Here is a 20,249-nt window from a genome sequence, read left to right on the forward strand (position 1 = left end):
CCCCTGACATATCTTATCTTGCTTCCAACACTGATCCAAAAGAGCACAGCTGTTACTACCTTTGCAAAATCTAAGAGGACCACTACAACTTGAAAATTTAGAAAGGCAAACATTTACTGCTTATAATCCTTCCAGAATGAAGTAATCCCCTGCATGTACTTTTCTGTTGGAGTTATTCTTAGAGAGCAGCTGAATTGATGATAAATTTTGAATAGATGCTGTGCTAGAAGATACAAACACATCTGTGATACAAGCACAGCTTAAGAGCCTTCACCTCAGTGGTTTCATTCTGTAGGCAGTGAGCCTCTGGTGGTTCAAAGGATATTAAGAAGTAATTTATTTTTTTATTTGAAGAATTTTTCTTTTATTTGGGCAAATGCTAGCTCATACAAGTAATTGGCAATTTAGTTTATACTTCCACTACTTCACAGGAAAAAATAGAATCCAGAGCCCTCCCTCTCAACTCTGTGAACGAGGCTTTATTTACTCTTATGTTACATAATGCCTATTTCAGTCTGAATTGCTATCATCTCTTATTTCTTTTGTCAGTTAGAAACAATTTCAAAGGATAGTAAAATTTAGGTAAATAACTATGATGTGGAATCTGAGTACTGAGCTTAAATAAGAGGCAACATGCATGCTTGATTTTCAGAAAAGGATAGGGAGAACCACAATATCATAAGAAGGATTCAAATGCAGGTATATTTAGAGTCCACTAACAGTTCTATGCTATAAGAACTGAACTGAGTAAATTATTCATTGTCTGGACTATGCAGTGCTATTTTGGGAACAAGCAGAGGGATTCATGTTCTGTTACTATGCATACTTCTCATGAGTTTCTAATCCCTTTGCTGATTGCTGCTTTGCTGCACTGTATTTCTGAAAGCTTTCATTTGTTACATATACAATAATTTAAGCTACTGTAACATAGAGAGTGGTTACTCCTGAATGGAAATATGACCAGACATATTCACAGACTAAAGATTATGTTTTTCTACAAAGGTTACGTTTCTAGAAGTTCCCCTTTGAGCCCACAGTCATCAATAGACAGTGAGCTGAGCACCTCAGAGCTTGAGGATGACTCTATCTCCATGGGATACAAACTGCAGGACCTCACCGACGTTCAGATTATGGCTCGTCTACAGGAAGAGAGTAGGTGGCTTCTTTTTTAATTCTTTTTCAGAGGAAGATTTCCCACAGCAGTCAAAACTGCTCCTGCTTTGTCTCAGCCAATTGGATCTTTCCTGAAAGATGTCACCTCTTCAATGGCAGGTGGAAAAACTTCATGTGGAATCAGAACATGTATGCAATGTTGGGTTCAGGTTAATGGTACTGGGTGTTTCAGACTTGGTTCTTATTTATTGCTGAATCCCAACTAGTAGCTCCATTTCCACTGAATACATTTTTATTTGACTGTTTTATAATGTCTTACTGTATTATTTAAATAAAGTATTATGATAAGGGGCCTGGAGCACATCTCTTGTGAGGAAAGGCTAAATGACCTGAATCTGTTCAGCCTTGAGAAAAGAAGATCTGATCCATGTCTATAAATATCTAGGGTGCGGGAGGCAAAGGGATGAGGCTGAACTCTTCTCAGCAGAGCGTAGTGATAGGACAAGGGGAAATGTCCACCAACTGAACCATGGGAACCAAATGTGCATGGGAACTTCTACACAGTAAGGGTGAAAGCACTGGAACAGTCTGCCCAGAGAGATGGAGTCTCCTCTGGAGACATAGCCTGGACAGCCTGGTCTAGGGAGCTGCTTTGGTAGGGGTCTAGATGATCTCTAGAGGTCCCTTCCAACCCCTACAATTCTGTGATTATCATCTTATGTATGTACTGTGAGAAAAGAAAAAAGTAAGCAGTATTTATGGATTTTTTGTACCTACTTTGTTTTTATGAATTTTATAAATTAACTCTCTTTACAATTCTTTGGGCATTTAAAGTCAACATTTTGATGTGAGATGTGTGATTATGCACAAATCAGACCCCAAAGGCTTGTTTGACATGTATTACATTTTAGTGTGATAGTAGTTTATGGAAGATAACTTTATTCAGAAATAAAGGCCATTTGACTTAAAAATCACTCAAACAATGAATGCAGCATCTTTCTTACTTCCTATCAGCGCCAAGTGAGACATAAAGGGGGATATAGTAAGGTGAAAAACAAAGGAATTTCAGAGATGATGACTGAAGTAAAATATTAAGTGGCTACATGAAATGAAGAAATTGGAGCAAGAAATTGGAGATCCAATCTGGCTGGATCTACTGGACTTGCCAGCATTTGAGCTTGCTGTGAGTCTGGTAGCACTAGTTGCATTCAGCAGAGAAATTTAGCAAGTATAACACCAAATTCTCAACTGGTTAGTATGTGCAGTCACAGCTCAGAAGATTTCTGGTATTTTTTGCAAGAGATAAGAATGAAAAGAAATCAGTTTTGTGACTATCATAGATATGATAGAATGTGTTATGTAAATGACAGCTGTGCTCTCCTCCTTCAGAGCGAGGTTTAAAAAAAGACTTCAGGTACTTAGCTCTCTGATAAATCAGGTCATTCATAAACTGGAAAAAGAAATACTTTTTTTCTTCTGATCTACTTCCTGTGTAATCACTGTATCTCATTCTTGTCACAGCAATTTGTATGCAATCTTTGAACACATGACAGTTGTTGTCCACTTAATCCTGCAGAAAGTGGTAATACGTGTGCACGTAGGCACATACTCTTCACATAAACAAATAATCTCCTACTTTAGAGGGAAAAAAACAGTATGTTAAGAAATGTTCTGTATGATAGCAAAGACACTTGTTAAAGCTGAAAGCTTTCTGTAAGTTTAAGAAAGCTGTTGGAAGCTACCTGGTGTAGGGACCCTGCTACCTGGTGTAGGGAACCTGCTTTGGTAGGGGGGTTGGGCTCGATGATCTCTTGAGGTCCCTTCCAACCCCTATGATTCTTTGATTCTATGATTCTGTAGTTCACAACTATTTGCAGAATTGCTCAGGTGCTGGAAGTGCAAAGCTGCCTGTGTTGGCTGCTATGCAGTAGGAAAATGGGGATATGGAAGGGCTGTGGATTCTTCCCCCCAACTTCACTTGGAGCAAACCTGTAGAGCTAATAGTGGGACAGTTCTCAACAACTGCCATTTTGAGGAGGAGGTGGTAAAATTCATGTATAAGAAATGTGACAGTGTCACCTCTGAGCCTTTTCTGTGAAATTAGGTTCTAGCAGGATTTCACTGTGGATCAAAGAGGTTGAAGAGCAAGAATATTTACATGGATTATATGTTAGGAAATGACATTGCCATTGTTTTCTTTGCAGGAAATTAAAAATATAGTAATAAATACAATATTAAAAATATAATAATTATTATTATAAATATAATTGTTTGGAAAACAGATAGAGTGAGTGTTGATTCCTCCAATTTGAAAAAGATAAATACTTAATATTCAAGTCATCTTTTCACTGGCAGAGTAATAGGCACCTCCTGAGTGTAATTCATGCTATTTGAAGAGAAGCATATGAGACAGCTTACACAGTGCAATTCTTGTTTCTTTAAAAAATACAAATAAAACATTATTAAAAAGACATCTCAGTGGAAGTAATTCAGGCTTAGATACCTGTAAGGTAAACACCAAAAGTTAGATCTGATGAATACCACCTCAAATTTTCAGCTTGGTCACAGTATAAATCCAGTTGTTGCTTTCAAATTATGTCCACTTACTTGCCAAGTCTGAAGGACTGTGTGTTAAGTGTTGATCACTTAAGCAGAAACTGAATCATCCTTCTCTGGGAATTTACAGGCCTTAGACAAGACTATGCTTCGACTTCAGCATCAGTGTCAAGACACAGTTCGAGTGTGTCACTGCACTCGGGAAAGAAGGGGACATGCAGCGACCAGGAGTATGATCGCTACAGCCTTGAAGATGAGGAAGAATTTGACCACCTCCCACCCCCACAGCCACGACTCACCCGCTGCTCCCCTTTCCAGAGGGGGATCCCACACTCACAGACTTTCTCCAGTATTCGGGACTGCAGGAGAAGCCCTACTTCCCAGCACTTTCCTTCAAGTACTTATCAGCAGCCCTACTATTCTCCTCAAGTACAAACTCCAGAGCAGCAACCAAATAGGATTAACGGAGGTGGGTTGCATGCTTCTGTAGAACTTCTTGTGCCTTTGGTTTATGACCACTAGATCAATTCTGATTTAAATGTGTGCTCATGACTGTGTTATTAGAGGAATGTTATCGTTAGGTAATTTGCTACAAAATGTAATTTGTGACCCTATTAATTTAGTCAGTTTTAAAATGCTGCAATTATGAGCAGATGTGAAGAGAAAAGAAACAGGGAAAAGAGCATCTTTTAGCAGGCCACTGTTTGTCTGGACAGGCTGATCAGGCTTTTGAGTGTGACCTTTGTATGTCCATCATGGATATGGCAAAATACAGAATAGGGTTTTCAGATTTTCATTCCTAATAACATTTTCTTTCTTACTTCCCAGCTTTTCCATGAATGCAGCTTTGTTGTGAATCCATGAAAGGTGCTTATGACAAAGGTCAATGCTCTGTTCTTGTTCCAGGTCTGGTAGGGCAGACTGCTGATGTAGTAGGATATAAGGTTGTCCCTAAAATGTTCTGAGTCATTGGTGCTTTATACGCTGCAATTGAGATGTATTTCAGAGTACAAAATTTTTTTCTCTCACTGCTTTTTCAGGAATTAAGTTTGTTTTCTTTTCTTACTGTTATCTTCATTTTCCTTCCTTGTTGCAATCATAATTTTCTTCCTCCCACTGCATGTTACTTCTTGTTCCTTCAGTGCAAGTCCCCAGGATACTTCAGGACAGTTAGTTCTCAGTCAAGGTTTTGTTTGTAACATTACAGGTTACAGCTTACCCTTGGGCAAGAAAATAAATGTGTTGTTGAAGACAGTTCCTATTTATAGTGTGCTACAGGTATGCATGTTACTCTCCTGACAAATCATATGTGACAGGTTGGTGCCAAGAACACTTGCATTCAAAGTAAGACACAGCATGAAAGTATGATCGACAAGTAGCTGCCTACAATGAAGGCTAAGGTTAGCACAGAGCACAGTGATGTGGGTGTTTGCTGTTACAGCGTATGTACCACATTCATTTCAATATTGTTCTTCTCACCTGTGAGGTACAAGAATGGGACAGCACTGAATGCCTTGTGGAAAATCTGTTTGGGAGATAGAAAAGAAAGCGATGGAACATCTTTGATTCAGAAATGTGGGCAGAATGTTTTTGTATGGTTCCTGAAGTTTTTACAGTGTTTTGTTCATGTTAGTAGAACTTAGAATCATAGAGTCATAGAATCCTGAGAGTTAGAAGGGACCTTTAAAGGTCATCTACTCCAGCTCTCCCACAGCGAACAGGGACATGAACAGCTCAATCAGTTTGCCCAGGGTGTGATCTAGCCTTGCCTTGAAAATCTCCATGGACATGGAGTCATCTCTCAGCAACCTGTTCTGAGCAATTTAATCACTGGATTTCTACATGGAAATCTCAGACAGTACTTGCAGCATACTAAAAATAATACATTCCTAGTTTATTAACTGGAGAAAATCTATGAATTTAAAACTACCAATTTTATCATCTGGTTACCTTTTTTTTTTTTTCAGAAAGCTTGAGATGTTGGATTATCTGTTTGGTATTGTTTGGAACATTGACACATTACTATGTGTCTCCAGTTACTTGTTTGCTGGCATGGCAGGCAATCCTATAATAGCCAACACCATGATCTTTAGAGGTAATTTATTTATCTCTTTATCTTTTTCCCCTTCACCCTATGACTCATGCAGCAGTGATCATATGATGGAAATGGAAAGCACTGTTAATGAGAAATATTTTAATTTGTGTTTTTGGCTTGACCTTATGATTGGCAACCCTACCTGCAGCAGGGGGTTGGAACTAGGTGATCTTTGAGGTCCCTTTCAACCCAAGCCTTCTATGATTCTATGTTTTGTTGGCAGTCAGGGAGTAAACTTTTTGCTATTTTTAAGATGTATGAGTAGTGTTATGACAGTATCTTCTTGTCAGCACTTCTCATCATATTGGCAACAATTTCATAGTCTCTCAAGAACTCCTACATGCTGAAATTGAGCTAGACTGCAGAAGAGGGATTTGTCTGAACCTCAGTGTGATGGACAGTGTGTTTCACACTGCTGCACTTTACCAAGGCTGATGAGAAAGGAGAAGGGGATAGATAGAGAGGCTAAACTGTTACATTAGTTGCTGCTTTCAATATACATGGAAAATGTCATCCATAATTAATCAAAATTGTACTTTTAGCATGCTGTGCTGAAATACTGCTGTTATAATAGTATTCCCAAATCACTTTTCGTTTCCTTTCCCCTAAAGAGATGTGTTCTTGTATGAGGAGTCAACAGTAAGGCTGCTGGTTCATCTGGTCATTCACAGAGCTCTCTGTGAATGAAGAGGAATCGACAAGTAAACATTGAATTTTGGCACTCAGTCTTGATGGAAAGACAGTATTTAGCTTAGACACAATGTCTTCCCAAAACCTGCCTATGTGTTTAGCTGGACTACAATTTTTTGCCCTTGGAACAGATAGTATCTGGGGTTCTGATTCTGTCCTGCTTGCTCATAGAGGAGTTTGCTTGGTGTGGCATGCTAGCTGAGATACTTATCCTAAGTTTAGGTCTGTACTACTTGTCTGCAAAAAAAACCCAACAACAATAATTATAAAAAAAAACAGAGTGAAGTTACGAGAAACCTAGAAAATGTTAATAATTTCTAAAAGTATTTTATTGGGTACCTGACGATTAGCTTTGGTATGTTTATTGCTAAGCTGGATTGGACTTCAAGAAAACAAATGGGAAATGTAAAATATTTCCCATGTAAACAAGGAATATCCCAGCAAGCACCCTAACACTGTATCCAGGTTCCCAGTGGCTTGGAAGAGACATCCCCTAGTTGCAAACCCTGTAACAGAGTGGTTTTGACAAGGTTGAGAGGAGTCTAATACTGGCCTCAAGGAAAGAGCAAGGTAAATGAGCCATCACCTAATAAGGAGTGGCAGTCACCATGACTGAGGAGATGTAGGCATGTGGCTTCTGGGGACAGGAGTGGCTGCTTCTCTGTGCCATTTCCCTTAACCTTGCTGAGAGGGCTTGCAAAGGTTTGAGAAGATAAGACTTCTGGTTCATTGCTGTAAATGCTTTGGGGCTTTTTGACAGATGAGTTAGGAATGTTGTACTCTTAGGATGCATGTTGTGTGTCCTTACACATATGTTGGATTGGAACTGCTTTGCTGTCACCTATATTCAGGTGATAGGATGTAGGTGGCCAGATATGAATGCATTGCCCAATTCCTTTGCCTATATATAAGCAATTACTGTTATATGAGGTGCTCTAGAGTGCCCTTCTTGGCTTCACCACAGACATGTCAGTGTTGTTCAGATAACTTACACAGTCCAGCATCTCTCAAATGGTGTTATGTATCCATATGGAGGCCCACTAGAGCCGATGATCTGCTTGTTTTCCATTCACAGGATGTCATTCTAGGTAGCAGAGATTTCCTGTCTTGTGAGTTGAGCCTTTGTAATCTTCTGCATGTACTTGGGGTGAGAATAATGCTCACAGATGTTTTCCTGCTGTGTTTGAGACCATAACTTTGAACTCAAACAATGTTCTTGCCAGTGTGTTTTAGCAAAGCACTGCCTGTTGGTGTAAATTTGACATTCAGCTATGCATTAAATTGCCATACATCTATTTTAAAATTCCATGCCATCTAGCTCTACTTCTTGGGCACAGGTTCTTTTCCTCCCCTTATCCCACCAGTGAACTGTCTGAGTGAGTGGGACCACTCCTATTTGCTGCAAATCTGCAACAGCTGCTGTACTAAAAGGCTCCTGATAAATGCTAACATAAACTGGTAGATGTGCACAAATGTGAGTGTGTGAAGATGTGTTTAGAGTGTATTTGGGGCCCACCTGTAGCACAGGCTGTGGGCATAGCTAATTGCCTGTAGTGTATGTTATGCTTATTTTCTAATAAGTTTTATTTCCAGTTCTGCCAAGAATCCACTAATAAAAACCTTTGCTTTATTTATTTCTTTAATCAATTGAATTGTCTGTAATTACATCTTAAAAAATTCATCCCTAAGCAGTCTTCAGGCATTTCAATTTTCTTTATTTTTTAATTGTTTAGTGTGTCAGAATAGTTCATTTAAAGACCTAAGGGAGAGAAGAAATGAATTGCTTTTGAGTATCCATTGCAATTAGGCAAAGAGAGTGCATCTAGTTACTGTGTGTCTTGTAAGCTAACAAATCTTGTAATACGTTGACAGTGAAAAGATTTCTGTTTCTACCTCTCTCACCCTTCTCTGATACGAAGTCCATTTGAAAAACTTTAAATGGTGCTAGTCCTATTAACATAAAAAATACTTTATGCTTCATTTCTGTAAAATAAATATCAGCAAATTTCTTAAAACCAAGCTGTTTTCTGCTTCATGTTGTCCACAAATGCAGATGTTCCTTCCTTTTTTAACTGGGACTGAAAAATAAATTGATCTTCTAATGTTCAAGCCCTCTTGCTAGGTCTTTAAATGAGTTTACTCATACCTGTTTTGTTTTTTTTTTGCATATCTTTTATTATGTGCACTTTAAAAGGCATCTATTGGTATAAGACCTGGAAATCAGAATATTTAAACTTTAGATAAACTATTCCAGCTAAGAAAGAAATGAAGTATTATATAGTAAGAAGGGATGGATGAAAAATGTGTATTTCACTGAGTATCATTGTGTGCAATTTGGTTAATTTTGTGTCTTCCATTATTGTTTCATGTTTTTCTAACTTTATTGCTTTACTGATACCTTCATAAGCAGGTCATAGATACCATTTGCATTAAAAATCTTTGCTTTTTCTTTTCTTAAATTGTTAGATATGATAAATATCCTTGCTTTCACTTCGGGGGAATGACTTTTCTCAGACAAAATTCTAAGATCATCATTGAATGTTGCAAAATCCTTGCCTCATTTGGAAAGGACATGTATTCCTTTCCCTCCCTCCTTCCTTCCTTCCTCCCCTCTCTCCTTCCCTCCTTCCATCCTTTCCTCCCTCCTTCCCTCCTTCCATTCTTTCCTCCCTCCTTCCCTCCTTCCCTCCTTCCTTTCTTCCTTCCTTCCTCTCTTGCTGATTTACTGAGTGCTTTTCTTCTCTTAGCTTCTCTGTATATTCATTAAAGAAGAGAGAAATCACTAGGAAATTTTAGCACACTCTTTATTAAAGAGAAGCAGTAGAAAATCTTTTTCAGTCACTCTTGAAGTATTTTTGAGAATAGTGAGCAGTGGAGAGAAGTCATGGAAAGATAACAGAAAAATCTCTACGTATCTTTGGAAGGAGACATTTTTCAGGGTGAAGTGAAATAATAATTTAAAATAAAATGGAAATGTTCAACATAGCAAAATGTAGATATTGACAATAATGAAGGAATGCTGTCTCTGGCTTAACTTATTTTTAGTTCTCAATCTATATGTATGTTTTTATGTATTGATATCTCTGTTGTATTAACTGATGATTCCACAGATCTTTAACTAGGTTGTGGTGTATCTAGGATGTCTTACCTCTTGTAAGCATAGCAAATGTAATGCAAATGTAATGCCTCAGTGGATGAAGCTCAAAGGATGAAGGCATTTTTTTAGAAAGAAGATATATTTATCAAGAGCCTCTACAAGAAACCCACAGGTCAGAACTCCCAGTCTAGCAGCCCAGCAAAATACCTCTTTTAGTGCAGTTTTGCTTCAAGTATGAAGCCTGTATACATTCTGCATGCATGTTAACCTTCAGATGATGTGAGTATTTGGTCAGAAGGAGGAGAAAAACAGTAGAAAGTGATGGCTAACAGCAGATCTGGAATCAAGCCAGCTGTCAGGTGCTGCATGTTGTGGAGTCCTGCCAGAGGGAAGTTGGCCAGAGATCCCTGGCTGACTTCAGAGAAGAAAACATATCAGGGGACAAACTTATTGGGAAAATCAGAACCGAACCAATTGGGTAAGAGGCAAATTGCTGTCTTTACCACAATTTTGTGGAATCTTTTACAAAACAAGGAATTTTTTGTCCTGTTTTTGACCAATTTATTTACTGTAGTGACTATGATCCATGCCTTGGTTTCACACACAATTCAAGTGTGTTTCATAATCCTAGTTTTCCTTTGCTCTAGGAAGTATGCAGATCAGTATGTATACTGCATAGAGGAAGATGTATAAATATGCTGTAGGCAACTTTTGGTAGATCATTCTGCTGCAGATCTGAGAAACAAGGGCATTGTAATCTAAAGAGCAATCATGAAGTAACAAGCATGTGTGTATTCATGAACTACTCTGAGAAGATGGTAATGACCAGAAACTGATTATTGAGTCTTTTGCATGACCTGCCATTGCATTTTGGTCTTAACAGTTCCAAATATTTCAGTAATATAAAGTCTGTAGGTCATGCTAATACAGGAAGTGGAAAATGCAAAAATACATCTGTGGTGCTTTCTGTGACTGCATTCTACTTAAATATGCTTATTTCAACGCAAATTTTAGTTGAGACTAAGTTAGTGGGTCACAGTAATTTTTGATGCTGTAGAAGGTGAAGGTCCTTTGGTGTTAATGGCTATTTTTCTCTAACAGAACAAACTGTAAACAAACATTGATATTTTTAGGCTTGCCACTGAGACAAATCAGTGTGGGAAAGCTAGCAGGAACTGCAACAGAATTTTGATATGTTCAGCATTCATCATGAACAGGACTGTCTGAGCAAATTATTTCCTTACCTGAGAATCTCAGGTCTACTACTTCATTCCTTCCCTCTGTTAATTTTCTCACAGCTCTTAGAAAACCTAAGAGCTCTGCAAAGGGAATGTTTACTACCGTGGCTTAGCAAAGTATTTTTGCTTTCTTTTCTTTTTCTTCTGATTTCCAGCAAGTTCTTATCTAGTCATGTTTCTGTGGCCCAAAGTAATGCTAAAATCACATAACTCTTGTCTCCATCTGTATACCAGTCTCAAAGGAGCTGATTTTTCACTTAAAAAACCCATGAGACTCGCTACTGTTAATAGGAGGGAAACAGGTGACAGAACAAACTTCAAGAAAGAGATGAAAGAGAATGCATCATCCAAGGAGATGAAAGCTGCAAAATACTATAAAGATGAGCATTTCTGGGTTTTCCCCCAACACAATACTGACCTGCTATTTTCATTGCTTTTTAGGGCTATTTATCTCAGCAGACAAAAGGAGTCATCAAAGAAGTAATGCAAATGCTTGACAGATGAGAATTTGCAGGTGCAGCAGGAATCTGCTGCCTAAGGACTGAATCAGCAGCAGAACAGACTGCTGAGAAAATAGTCGACTAATGAGTGGGAGGCAAAACAAATGGTCACTCTTGCCATAGAGGAAATCCAAATGACTTCTGTACTTATTTTCTTGCTACTTTAGCTGCATTACTGGACAGTTCTAGGCACAGATTATTTCTTTTGTGGCTGACACCATCCCAGAGTGGAGGAACATGTAGATTGCATGGAATTCTTGCTAATACTATGTGATGTATGGATAGTGTTAGACGAAAATCTGTTTTAGGGTGTGTCATCTTCTGTACCACTATCCTACTGCACGTTGTTTGCAATTTTTTAGCTACAGACATCTTCTGTTTGTGAATTTTCTGCAACTGTGGGCCAGGACTCTTATCATAGGAAGGCAGTTGCCTTTCCAATTTGCAAAATCATGAGTATTTTGGAAATGGAATCTTATAGTAACTGTATGAATCCCATCGTTCACATCTCCAGTATGATTTTGGAAACCTGATTGCAGTTGTGCCACTTTTTATACCAATGAAATTATTATTTATCACCTGAGTGAATCATGGTGGTAATTTCTGCTTGCCAGTGCCAGTGATGATACCTTAAATTATTTGGTGAAGGATTACCCTTTAAAATTACCATATTGGGAAAGATTTATTAGAATTTGGCTGTACTTAGTTTCTGAAAACTCAAATATTGTATTCCCTTTTTTTCCGATGAATGCTTCCCAGTTATACTTCCCATACTTCAAGTTTGATTTCAATAAAATGAATAGGTCAAGGTAAACTACTTCCTAGACAGCAGTGGTTTTCTATGTCAGACCATCTATGGTAACTGAAAGTCAAACTGAGTTGGGATGAAAGGGCAGGTAGGCACTGATAATTGGGAGCTGAGATGTGAGGGTATTAGAAATGCTGGACCTTTGAAATACAAGGATATTTTTCGGTATTTGGAGAATGCTGTACCAATCCTTATCATGATGACCATTCATAAAAAACAGCTACGGTTATAGTAGGCCTGCAAACATTAGGCAGCAAACATTACTCAAGTTAGTGACTGCTAATACATTTTATAGATAGAACTGTACTGTCACTTCTCATTACACATCAGTTCTTAGAGGATTTAAGGATTAGAGGAGCTCATTCTGGTGCTAAATAGGTTATATATTTATGCGAGCTGATTAACAGAGGCTCCTAAGAATCAATTCATAGTTTCTGTGTGTCAAACTTACCCCATGTAAGTTAGAAGGTCAATTCAAAACAGCAATTCAAAGTGTGTGATGTATATTTTCTGTGCATAAATCCAAAACTGTAAACTTGAAGTGTTCTGCTTGCCATTGAAGAGGGTAGTTGTAGCTGTACAAGAAAAGCACATCACTGCAGTGTAAGAGCTAGAGGCAGATATGTGCTGTGCATTAGAAGCTATTGCAGGTCACTAGCTGGCAGACTCTACACTGACAGTGGTACCAGAAAAAAACATAATCACATAATCAGCAGTGCAACATTTTTGCTACTGTACTGTGCCAGGAGGCCAATGTTATTATCAAAGATTTATCGAGCGACTTGTTATTTCCATAGTTATGTTAGCCAGAAAACCATGATGTCAGCTCAGGTCTCCAAGCAAATGACAGCATCAGAACTGAACAGGTTTTGTGCATGGCCACCCTGCAGAAAAAGTGTGTTAGCACCTGAAAACAAGACAGTCACTTACAATGGATTCATCTCATATGTCTTTAGACACCCACAATATAAATATCCATATCTGACTGTCACTTCAGCCTTGCTTTTTATTCACTACAAAGAAACAGGTGCATTCAGGGCATGATTCATCTGACCTATTTTACACATTTACATTAAACTCATTCTTATTATGACACTTCAGTGTTTCAGTCTTTGTAATCTCCAAAATGTACTCCCTGTTGGTGTTTTTAAAATGATTTGTGAATAACTGTGGTATTATAATACTCAGAAGGACTCATTCAATTAGTAGGCTATCAATAATATATTCATAGTGTCCCTACTGACCAAACCTTTTCTTTATGCTGAATCGATTTGGTATCAATTTTGATTTTTTTACAGAAATTATTCAGAAACTTCTTGTATTTGTTGTAAATTCTGACATGACTATGAATGTTGTGCTTTTTTGCTTCAGATAAACTTCGAAGAAGCATGCCTAATCTAGCTCGGATGCCAAGTACCCCCACCATTAGCAGTACTACTGGATTTGCTAGTTCTCCAGTCACTGTGAGGAACAGTCAGAGCTTTGATTCCAATCTACATGGAGCTAGTAATGGGATTGCAAGGATGCAGTCATGTAGTAAGTACCTGTGTTCTTTGTCTGTGTGCAAGGTATCAATAAAACGGTTAAGTATATGTTCCAGCAACTGCAAAGCTTTCATAAAATTTTCACTACATGAAAAATCAAAGGAAGAATGTATTCCTTTTATACTAGATCTTAACATAATTCAAGTTTTTAAAGCTGCTGTTTTGGAAAACAAATTCTGGCTGATCCTCTTATGCATTAGTCAGTTTTATCAGTCTTTATTTTCTTTGCCCACTCATTTTTTACTGACTTTAAAACTAAAATTGCAGTAATAGTAGTAGCATAGAAGCACCAATAAATAAGGGCTTATATTGTTAGTTTTGATACTAGAATTTAAAACATTGCTTTTCTTAGTAATTTACACAATGCTGTATTTACATTACACCATATAAATATTGTCTTAAAACATGATCTTTCACCTTTTGAAGTGGAGCCACTTCATAGAAAATGGAGGGTCATATTCCTCAAGTATGTACTACATGTTGAGTGAGCAACTTAAAATGACTCTGTAATCGGTTTAATTGAGTTGACTTCTAGATGGGTGGCAGTATTGATCTATCATTTGTTGAATTATTAATGTAGAATGTCAGCAAGACAGATCAAGAACCAAGGCAGTCTTTTCTAGCACAGTAATTGAGGTACTCTTATGGGAAGTGGAAAAAGTGAATGTTGTTTGATGCAGACAGAAGGAACTGAACTTCTGCCTCCCATTTCCTGTGAAGTTTTGGAGGGAAAAATTGGCACAGAAGTCCTGTTGGGTCCTTCAAATTTGAACAGAATTTTCAAAAATCTTCAGAATGATTAAATTGAATATTTCTTTGAAATATACCATTGTGCTGGATTTAGTTTGCTTTATTTTCATCCATGTCTAGTAGGGGAATAGAAGGATGTTCAGAGTGCCACTTGAAACTTGCATGCTAGTTTGTTGAGAATTTAATTTTAATTACTAATTTAAAAAATATGTTTCTCTCTGTGTTTATGTATGTATATGTATGTGTGTATCAGGTAACTCTTCTAAAATACATATTTACCACGTGGCTTTGTTGGGGTCTTTAATAAGTGTGTTACTAGAAAGGTTCCACAGTAATACCCTGCTAGTCTTGAATAACTGAATCATATATCTTTATTTTCTTCTATGCCTTTAAATGGTTATAAGATGCCCTTTTTCAAAGAGTTGAAAAAGCTTTGGTTTCTGTGCAGTTGTTAGTTATAGTGCTTCAGACTTTTGATGGTTAGCTTCAGATACATGAATTCTGAAGCAAATGCTTGTCTGATGTACACCAGAGGGCAGGATTGTGCAGATAAAGCTTCTGGAATAGGTAGCATTGATTTAAATGATAGTTTACATAACACCAGCCATGGAATATGTTGTTATATTTCAGACTTTTTTATAGCCTTTTGATTTTTCTTATTCCAGACAACTTTATAACATCTAAATAATCTTAATGGCAATTAATACATTTTTAGCAGTTTTAAAGCTCTAATTGCATAAGTGGAATTAGTTTGCTTTTAATAATTAATGAAACCTCTTTGAGGGGGAGAAAGAAGGATGAATAAGGCATGGGATTTTTGGATGGTATGGGGTTGAAATGGGATATGTTAGATCAATGTAATGTTACCAAGCACAGTATTGAATCCAAGGGGTTATTCAGCAGTTTACAATTAACAAGTTAATTGCATAATGATGTGTTTATCTCCATTTAAATCTAACTAGAGATGAGCATTATTAACTATCCTCATTTGACCTCATCAATTCCTTTTCTGCCTCTCTTTTAACAGTTCCATCTCCTGGACAGCTTCAACACAGAGTTCACAGTGTGGGACATTTTCCAGTGTCTGTCAGGCAGCCTCTCAAAGCTACTGCCTACGTAAGCCCGACTGTACAAGGTAGTAGTAGTATTCCAGTGTCCAACAATCTACAGTTACATTCTAACAGTGGAATCCCAATGCCAAACAAGATTGCCAGTCAAGGGATTTTGGGGCGCAGTGCTCTTCCAAGACCCTCGTTGGCCATCAATGGAAGTGGCATACCCAGGAGTAAAATTGCACAGCCAGTTCGAAGGTAAGAGTTAAACAGGCCACCTTTCTTGTGTAGGTAGCTTTGGTTTGGATAGTCGTGTTTGTTTTCTTCGTGGTGTTTGAAACTGAACTATAAAAGAAAGACATTTCAGCTTCCAGAGTCAGTGAATGGGGGAAGATTTCTCTCCACAAGTAGTGATGGACACTACCTGCTGGTAGTAAACTGTGATAATTGCTGGAATTTAATTATGTAAGAATTGAATGCTACTCGTCAATATGAAATCAAAACATCTTGTATTATTATTATGTCTGACTCACTCCCAGACTTGTGCCTACTGCTGATCCAAGCTCACAGGATAACACTGAGAAAGGCTTGCATGCCTATTGTTAAAAGCAGTGGACTTTAAAAATGCAACTTGTGATGTTACAGCATTGGAACGTGAGGAAGGAGATAGCTTGGATGTCTTGGTCTTGTGTTAAACCAGCATCCTGTCAGTTCCAGCTGGGAAACAATAGGCAAACTGGGAATCCTGAAGTATTGTGTACTTACGGTGAGCTTTATTGCTAAATAAATAAATCCTTACATGGGATTGTTTCCAAGTAATTTTTTAGAATAAGCAATAAAATAAACCTGAAGAAGGAAACTATGTTTTCAGCACCTTATCACAGAAGGGAGTTAAAGTTCCAGCTGTATATTCTATGATTAATATGTGTTGGAAGTTTCTCAGAGAAACTTTTATCAACTGGTGTCAAGTTTTTCTTCTATTTTTTTTTCCCATTGCTTGCATCCCCCCTGTTGCGAAAGCCCACTGCCATCACTGCCTGCTTTTCTGTTGGATGAACTATCACTGTTTAGCTCTCGCTATTTCTATTTTTTCAGTAGATACCAGGAATTTCAGTTGCTCACATTCTCTGTTTACTCAGGGATTACACCAAAGTGACTGACAACAGGTTTTGACCAACTGTGGTGAATCTTTGATAAAGAGCTGTCAGATTTCTTCTTTGATGAAGACTATACCATGAGATTTCTGTTACAACCTTCTTTCCTCTCGGCTGGAACTCTCTCTGTTCTTTATAGTAAAGGTTTTTCTTTTTTTTTTTTTATTTTATTTTTTTTTCTCCTCAACTTCATGTTCTGCAGAGCTCTTAAATCATTCATAGCAACATGTGAGAAAGAGACTTTCTGGGCCACAATGACCAGTCTCTTGCTATTTTGTAACTTCATACAACAGGCAGTGTTAAAGAAAAACAAAATTAGGAGATTTCAGTGGGAGGGTGGAACACCCTACTCTCAACACTGTTTTTATTAGAAGCTGATTCAAATTGGTAACAGATCTATTTATAGTCCAGGAAGTCTGGACTCATATCTTCCCATCTGCAAGTATACTTTAGCCATGTCATATGTTGCCAATGATGCTGGAAGGCATATAGTGTTTGCACCGTGTAAATGACAAGTTTGTAGGACTCTAAAAGCACAGACAGATCGGAGCTCAGCAAACAACTTCTTATTTATGCATTTGGAAAATAAGTGTGGCTTCAGTGCATCTGAAATTTCTTGGAAGGAAGTCAACCATGAGAAGAAGATTTTCTCAGTGTTGATTTTTTCACTACAGTCATTTCTGAGGAATGGTATTTCCAATTATCTGTTGAAGAGTTGAACTTCTATTAACATAAAATAAAAGTCTTTTGAACCATGACTTCATTGGAAGTAGAAAAGATCTTTATTTTTCTTTGATAAATCACATGTTGTGGAAGAATTGTTCTTTCAGAACAAAGCTGTTTATTTTTTTTCTATAGCCAGACTTTTATGTAGCCAAGTTACTGGTGTTCTACATAAAATAAATTGTTTGACACTTTATGTAGGCCCTGTGTTAGGAAACTTAAATACTTCACAGAACCAAACACGAGGGAGTACTTTTGACAGTTTATAGCCAAGATAATCAACATGGCTAAATGTTACTTGCTCTTCTCATACTATCAGAGGTAAAAGTATCCAAATGCAGTGTAAATAAACTGTAATGAGTACATTCCATCTACATTTAATCTTAAAAGCAAGGCAGCATTTTTTCCCTTTTAAATGGATGCTCCAGTCCCCAGTTCTCTCCAAGTCCACACTCTGTGACTGGGTTTACAGGTCCACCTTTCCAACTCCTTTCCCCTACTTGCTGGCCCTCCATATTCCATCTCCACTCAGGAGCATGATGGCGTGGGCAAGGTGAGCTGGAAGCCACCTGCAATAGCCTTGTTATCTCACAGCAATGAAACAAGAGCAGAGCAGCACTGGGACCAGGGTCAGCCAACAGTCCCAGTTTTCAGACAAGTCTGCAGTGACTAGGCAGGTCCCAGCTAACCCAGAATGTCTCTTCTGTGCAAGAGCATTTGGAAGGGAGAGAAAGCATCAGTAAGTTATGGAAGTTACTACTAAAGGAAAAGCAGAGAAGTTTGCTTTCAGGAAGTTGTGATGTAACTAAAATATGGTCGCCTCATCGCTAGTGAGTTGATAAGTTAGGTTGGTTAGATAGTTGTTCATTTGTTCTCTGATAATACCTGAAACAGTTACCTTGCTAGTAAAATCCCGTAAGGTTTGGAAGTTGGTGGACAATGTTTTTTGAATAAGTATTGTTCATTCGTGAGAGTTAGAGCCCAAGTGTGAGTGTGTGTGGCTGAAGGATTGCCAGCTCTCTGCATCGGCAGTGGTGTAGGAACTAGCAGCTCTCTGAATCTGGCTGAGTGATGGTGATGCATTATCATGTCTGTTGGATAAGAAGGTGTGGAGCAGGGCTCAGTATGGTTCTTCCATTGATTAGATGCCTTAATTCCTTAGTGCCTGCATAGTGCTTTTGGGTGTTTTGAGAGTACACTGAAAAGAACAGCTTTTGGGGGAATATTTCCCATTATATCTCTGCTGCCTTTTACTGTTGGAAGATCTGTTGTCCATAGTGAGAAAAATATGTATAGATTTGTGTTTATATTCTTCAGGGTGCTTAGCTCTGAAGAATCAAGTCTTCCCACTTAGGGGGATCTTGTGCATCATGTGAGTATTATTCAATGAATTCCTTTCTGTAAACCTTTTATCCTGTAACAGGGATGGGATCTCGCTGGAGATCTTAATTTCACCACAGATCTTTATCGTTGCCTTTGCTTGGAGCCAGGATTATACCACAATGATGTCTTCAAGCAAGCCACAAAGCCAGTGTCATTACAGAAGGAAGTAGAATTTTTTTTTACCTCAATCTTTCATGTGAAAAATGACTTCCTTTGTCTTTTTCTGTCATTTGTTCCATAGTTTTCTTCAGCCTCCAAAGCCACTTTCATCACTCAGCACGATGCGGGATGGGAACTGGAGAGATGGCTGCTATTGATGAACGATGCCCACGAACAATGGAAAATAAGTAATGCAGATTTCATTACCCAGCTGGCTGGGTAACAATGGTTTGAGAAAGGAGCATCATGCAATATTATATCCCCTGGGATTTTAATATGTAAACATCCATAATGCAATGCTGTTTTTTTTTAAAAACGAACATCTTATCAGATACTAAATATTGCACTTAATCAGTTTCCTGAACAGCTGCATCAGACTAACAATGGCAGAATTGTTGTGTAGAACTGAAGAAAGTGTTATATATGTGCAAAGTTCCAGAATGTTTCCTTTGAAAGAACTTGGAGTAAATGATTTTGGGGCAGTTTTGCCATACTGAAATTCTAAGATAATTTATCAGTATAAAGGCATTGTGTATTTTATTTTGAATTTTTGGGGGGGGGATTTACATATGTGCTTGAATTTTTTTTAGTGTTTCCGGTATATTTTATTTTGTATACTTGAGTTCATTTAAATTTGCCTGAACCTTGAACAAGAGAGAGATGATTTAACTTTTCTGTGCCATAAATGATATTTTTGGGGTAATGTACTTTTTTAGCACTAGGAACAAAATATCTTACAAAATTGTACCATTGGCAATACGAAGCAGTATATTTATGTTGCGAAAGCACAAAAAAGTAGCACTCACTGGAGACTGCCATCCAGCAGGGTCAGCATGGTTTTGTTGGTCTTTCACTATTTGTTCAATTGTTAATTTATTGTCATAGTGTTTTGTATTTAAAATGGCATCATAAGTCACTCTGCACTCACGAAGACACAGTGATCTCTACAACTATGTTTGGTTTTCAGTACTTTATTACAAAGAATAAAATTGTAATGTTTTATTAACAGTTGCTTATGGAAAATGAGTTTTAATGTGGATAAATCTTTTTGATAGATCTTTTACAAAATCCAATTGCACTAATCAATGCTTTCTTATAATGGCATATGACTTAATATTTGATTACAACTGTGTATACTGCTGTTTTGGAATGTTTCAGAAATAAAGAATCTATTTCAGCAATAATACTGTTCTTCAGCGTGCAATGTAAGCATTGTCATAATTTAGCAATTAACATCTGCTCCTGGATCCCAGACTAAGTAATATGAACTACATCCTTAGCATTTATATTATGCTGAATTTCTGCAGCTAGTAACTAAGTACATATGATTTTTTTTAAAAGCATATCATGAAGGCATAATGTGCCTAGAAGACAGGTAAGCATTATT

The 20,249-nt window shown here is 37.7% G+C and overlaps 1 protein-coding gene across 1 annotated transcript in view; it reads left to right on the forward strand.

The window, feature by feature from the left end:
- The window catches only part of SLAIN1 (SLAIN motif family member 1), a 45,159-nt gene extending 25,113 nt beyond the window's left edge, over window positions 1-20,046 (forward strand). The window contains exons 4-8 of the mRNA XM_065744088.1: window positions 1,003-1,152; window positions 3,800-4,138; window positions 13,469-13,633; window positions 15,419-15,701; window positions 18,945-20,046. Of these exons, the coding sequence (XP_065600160.1) occupies window positions 1,003-1,152; window positions 3,800-4,138; window positions 13,469-13,633; window positions 15,419-15,701; window positions 18,945-19,020 (1,013 nt within the window). The 3' untranslated portion in view covers window positions 19,021-20,046. The remainder of the gene's footprint in view (window positions 1-1,002; window positions 1,153-3,799; window positions 4,139-13,468; window positions 13,634-15,418; window positions 15,702-18,944) is intronic.
- Window positions 20,047-20,249: the final 203 nt, after the last annotated feature.

Source organism: Cyrtonyx montezumae, unplaced genomic scaffold, assembly GCF_038088225.1.
Source record: "Cyrtonyx montezumae isolate F1298 unplaced genomic scaffold, pur_monq_1.0 scaffold_3, whole genome shotgun sequence".
NCBI classification, from domain to species: Eukaryota; Metazoa; Chordata; class Aves; order Galliformes; family Odontophoridae; genus Cyrtonyx; species Cyrtonyx montezumae.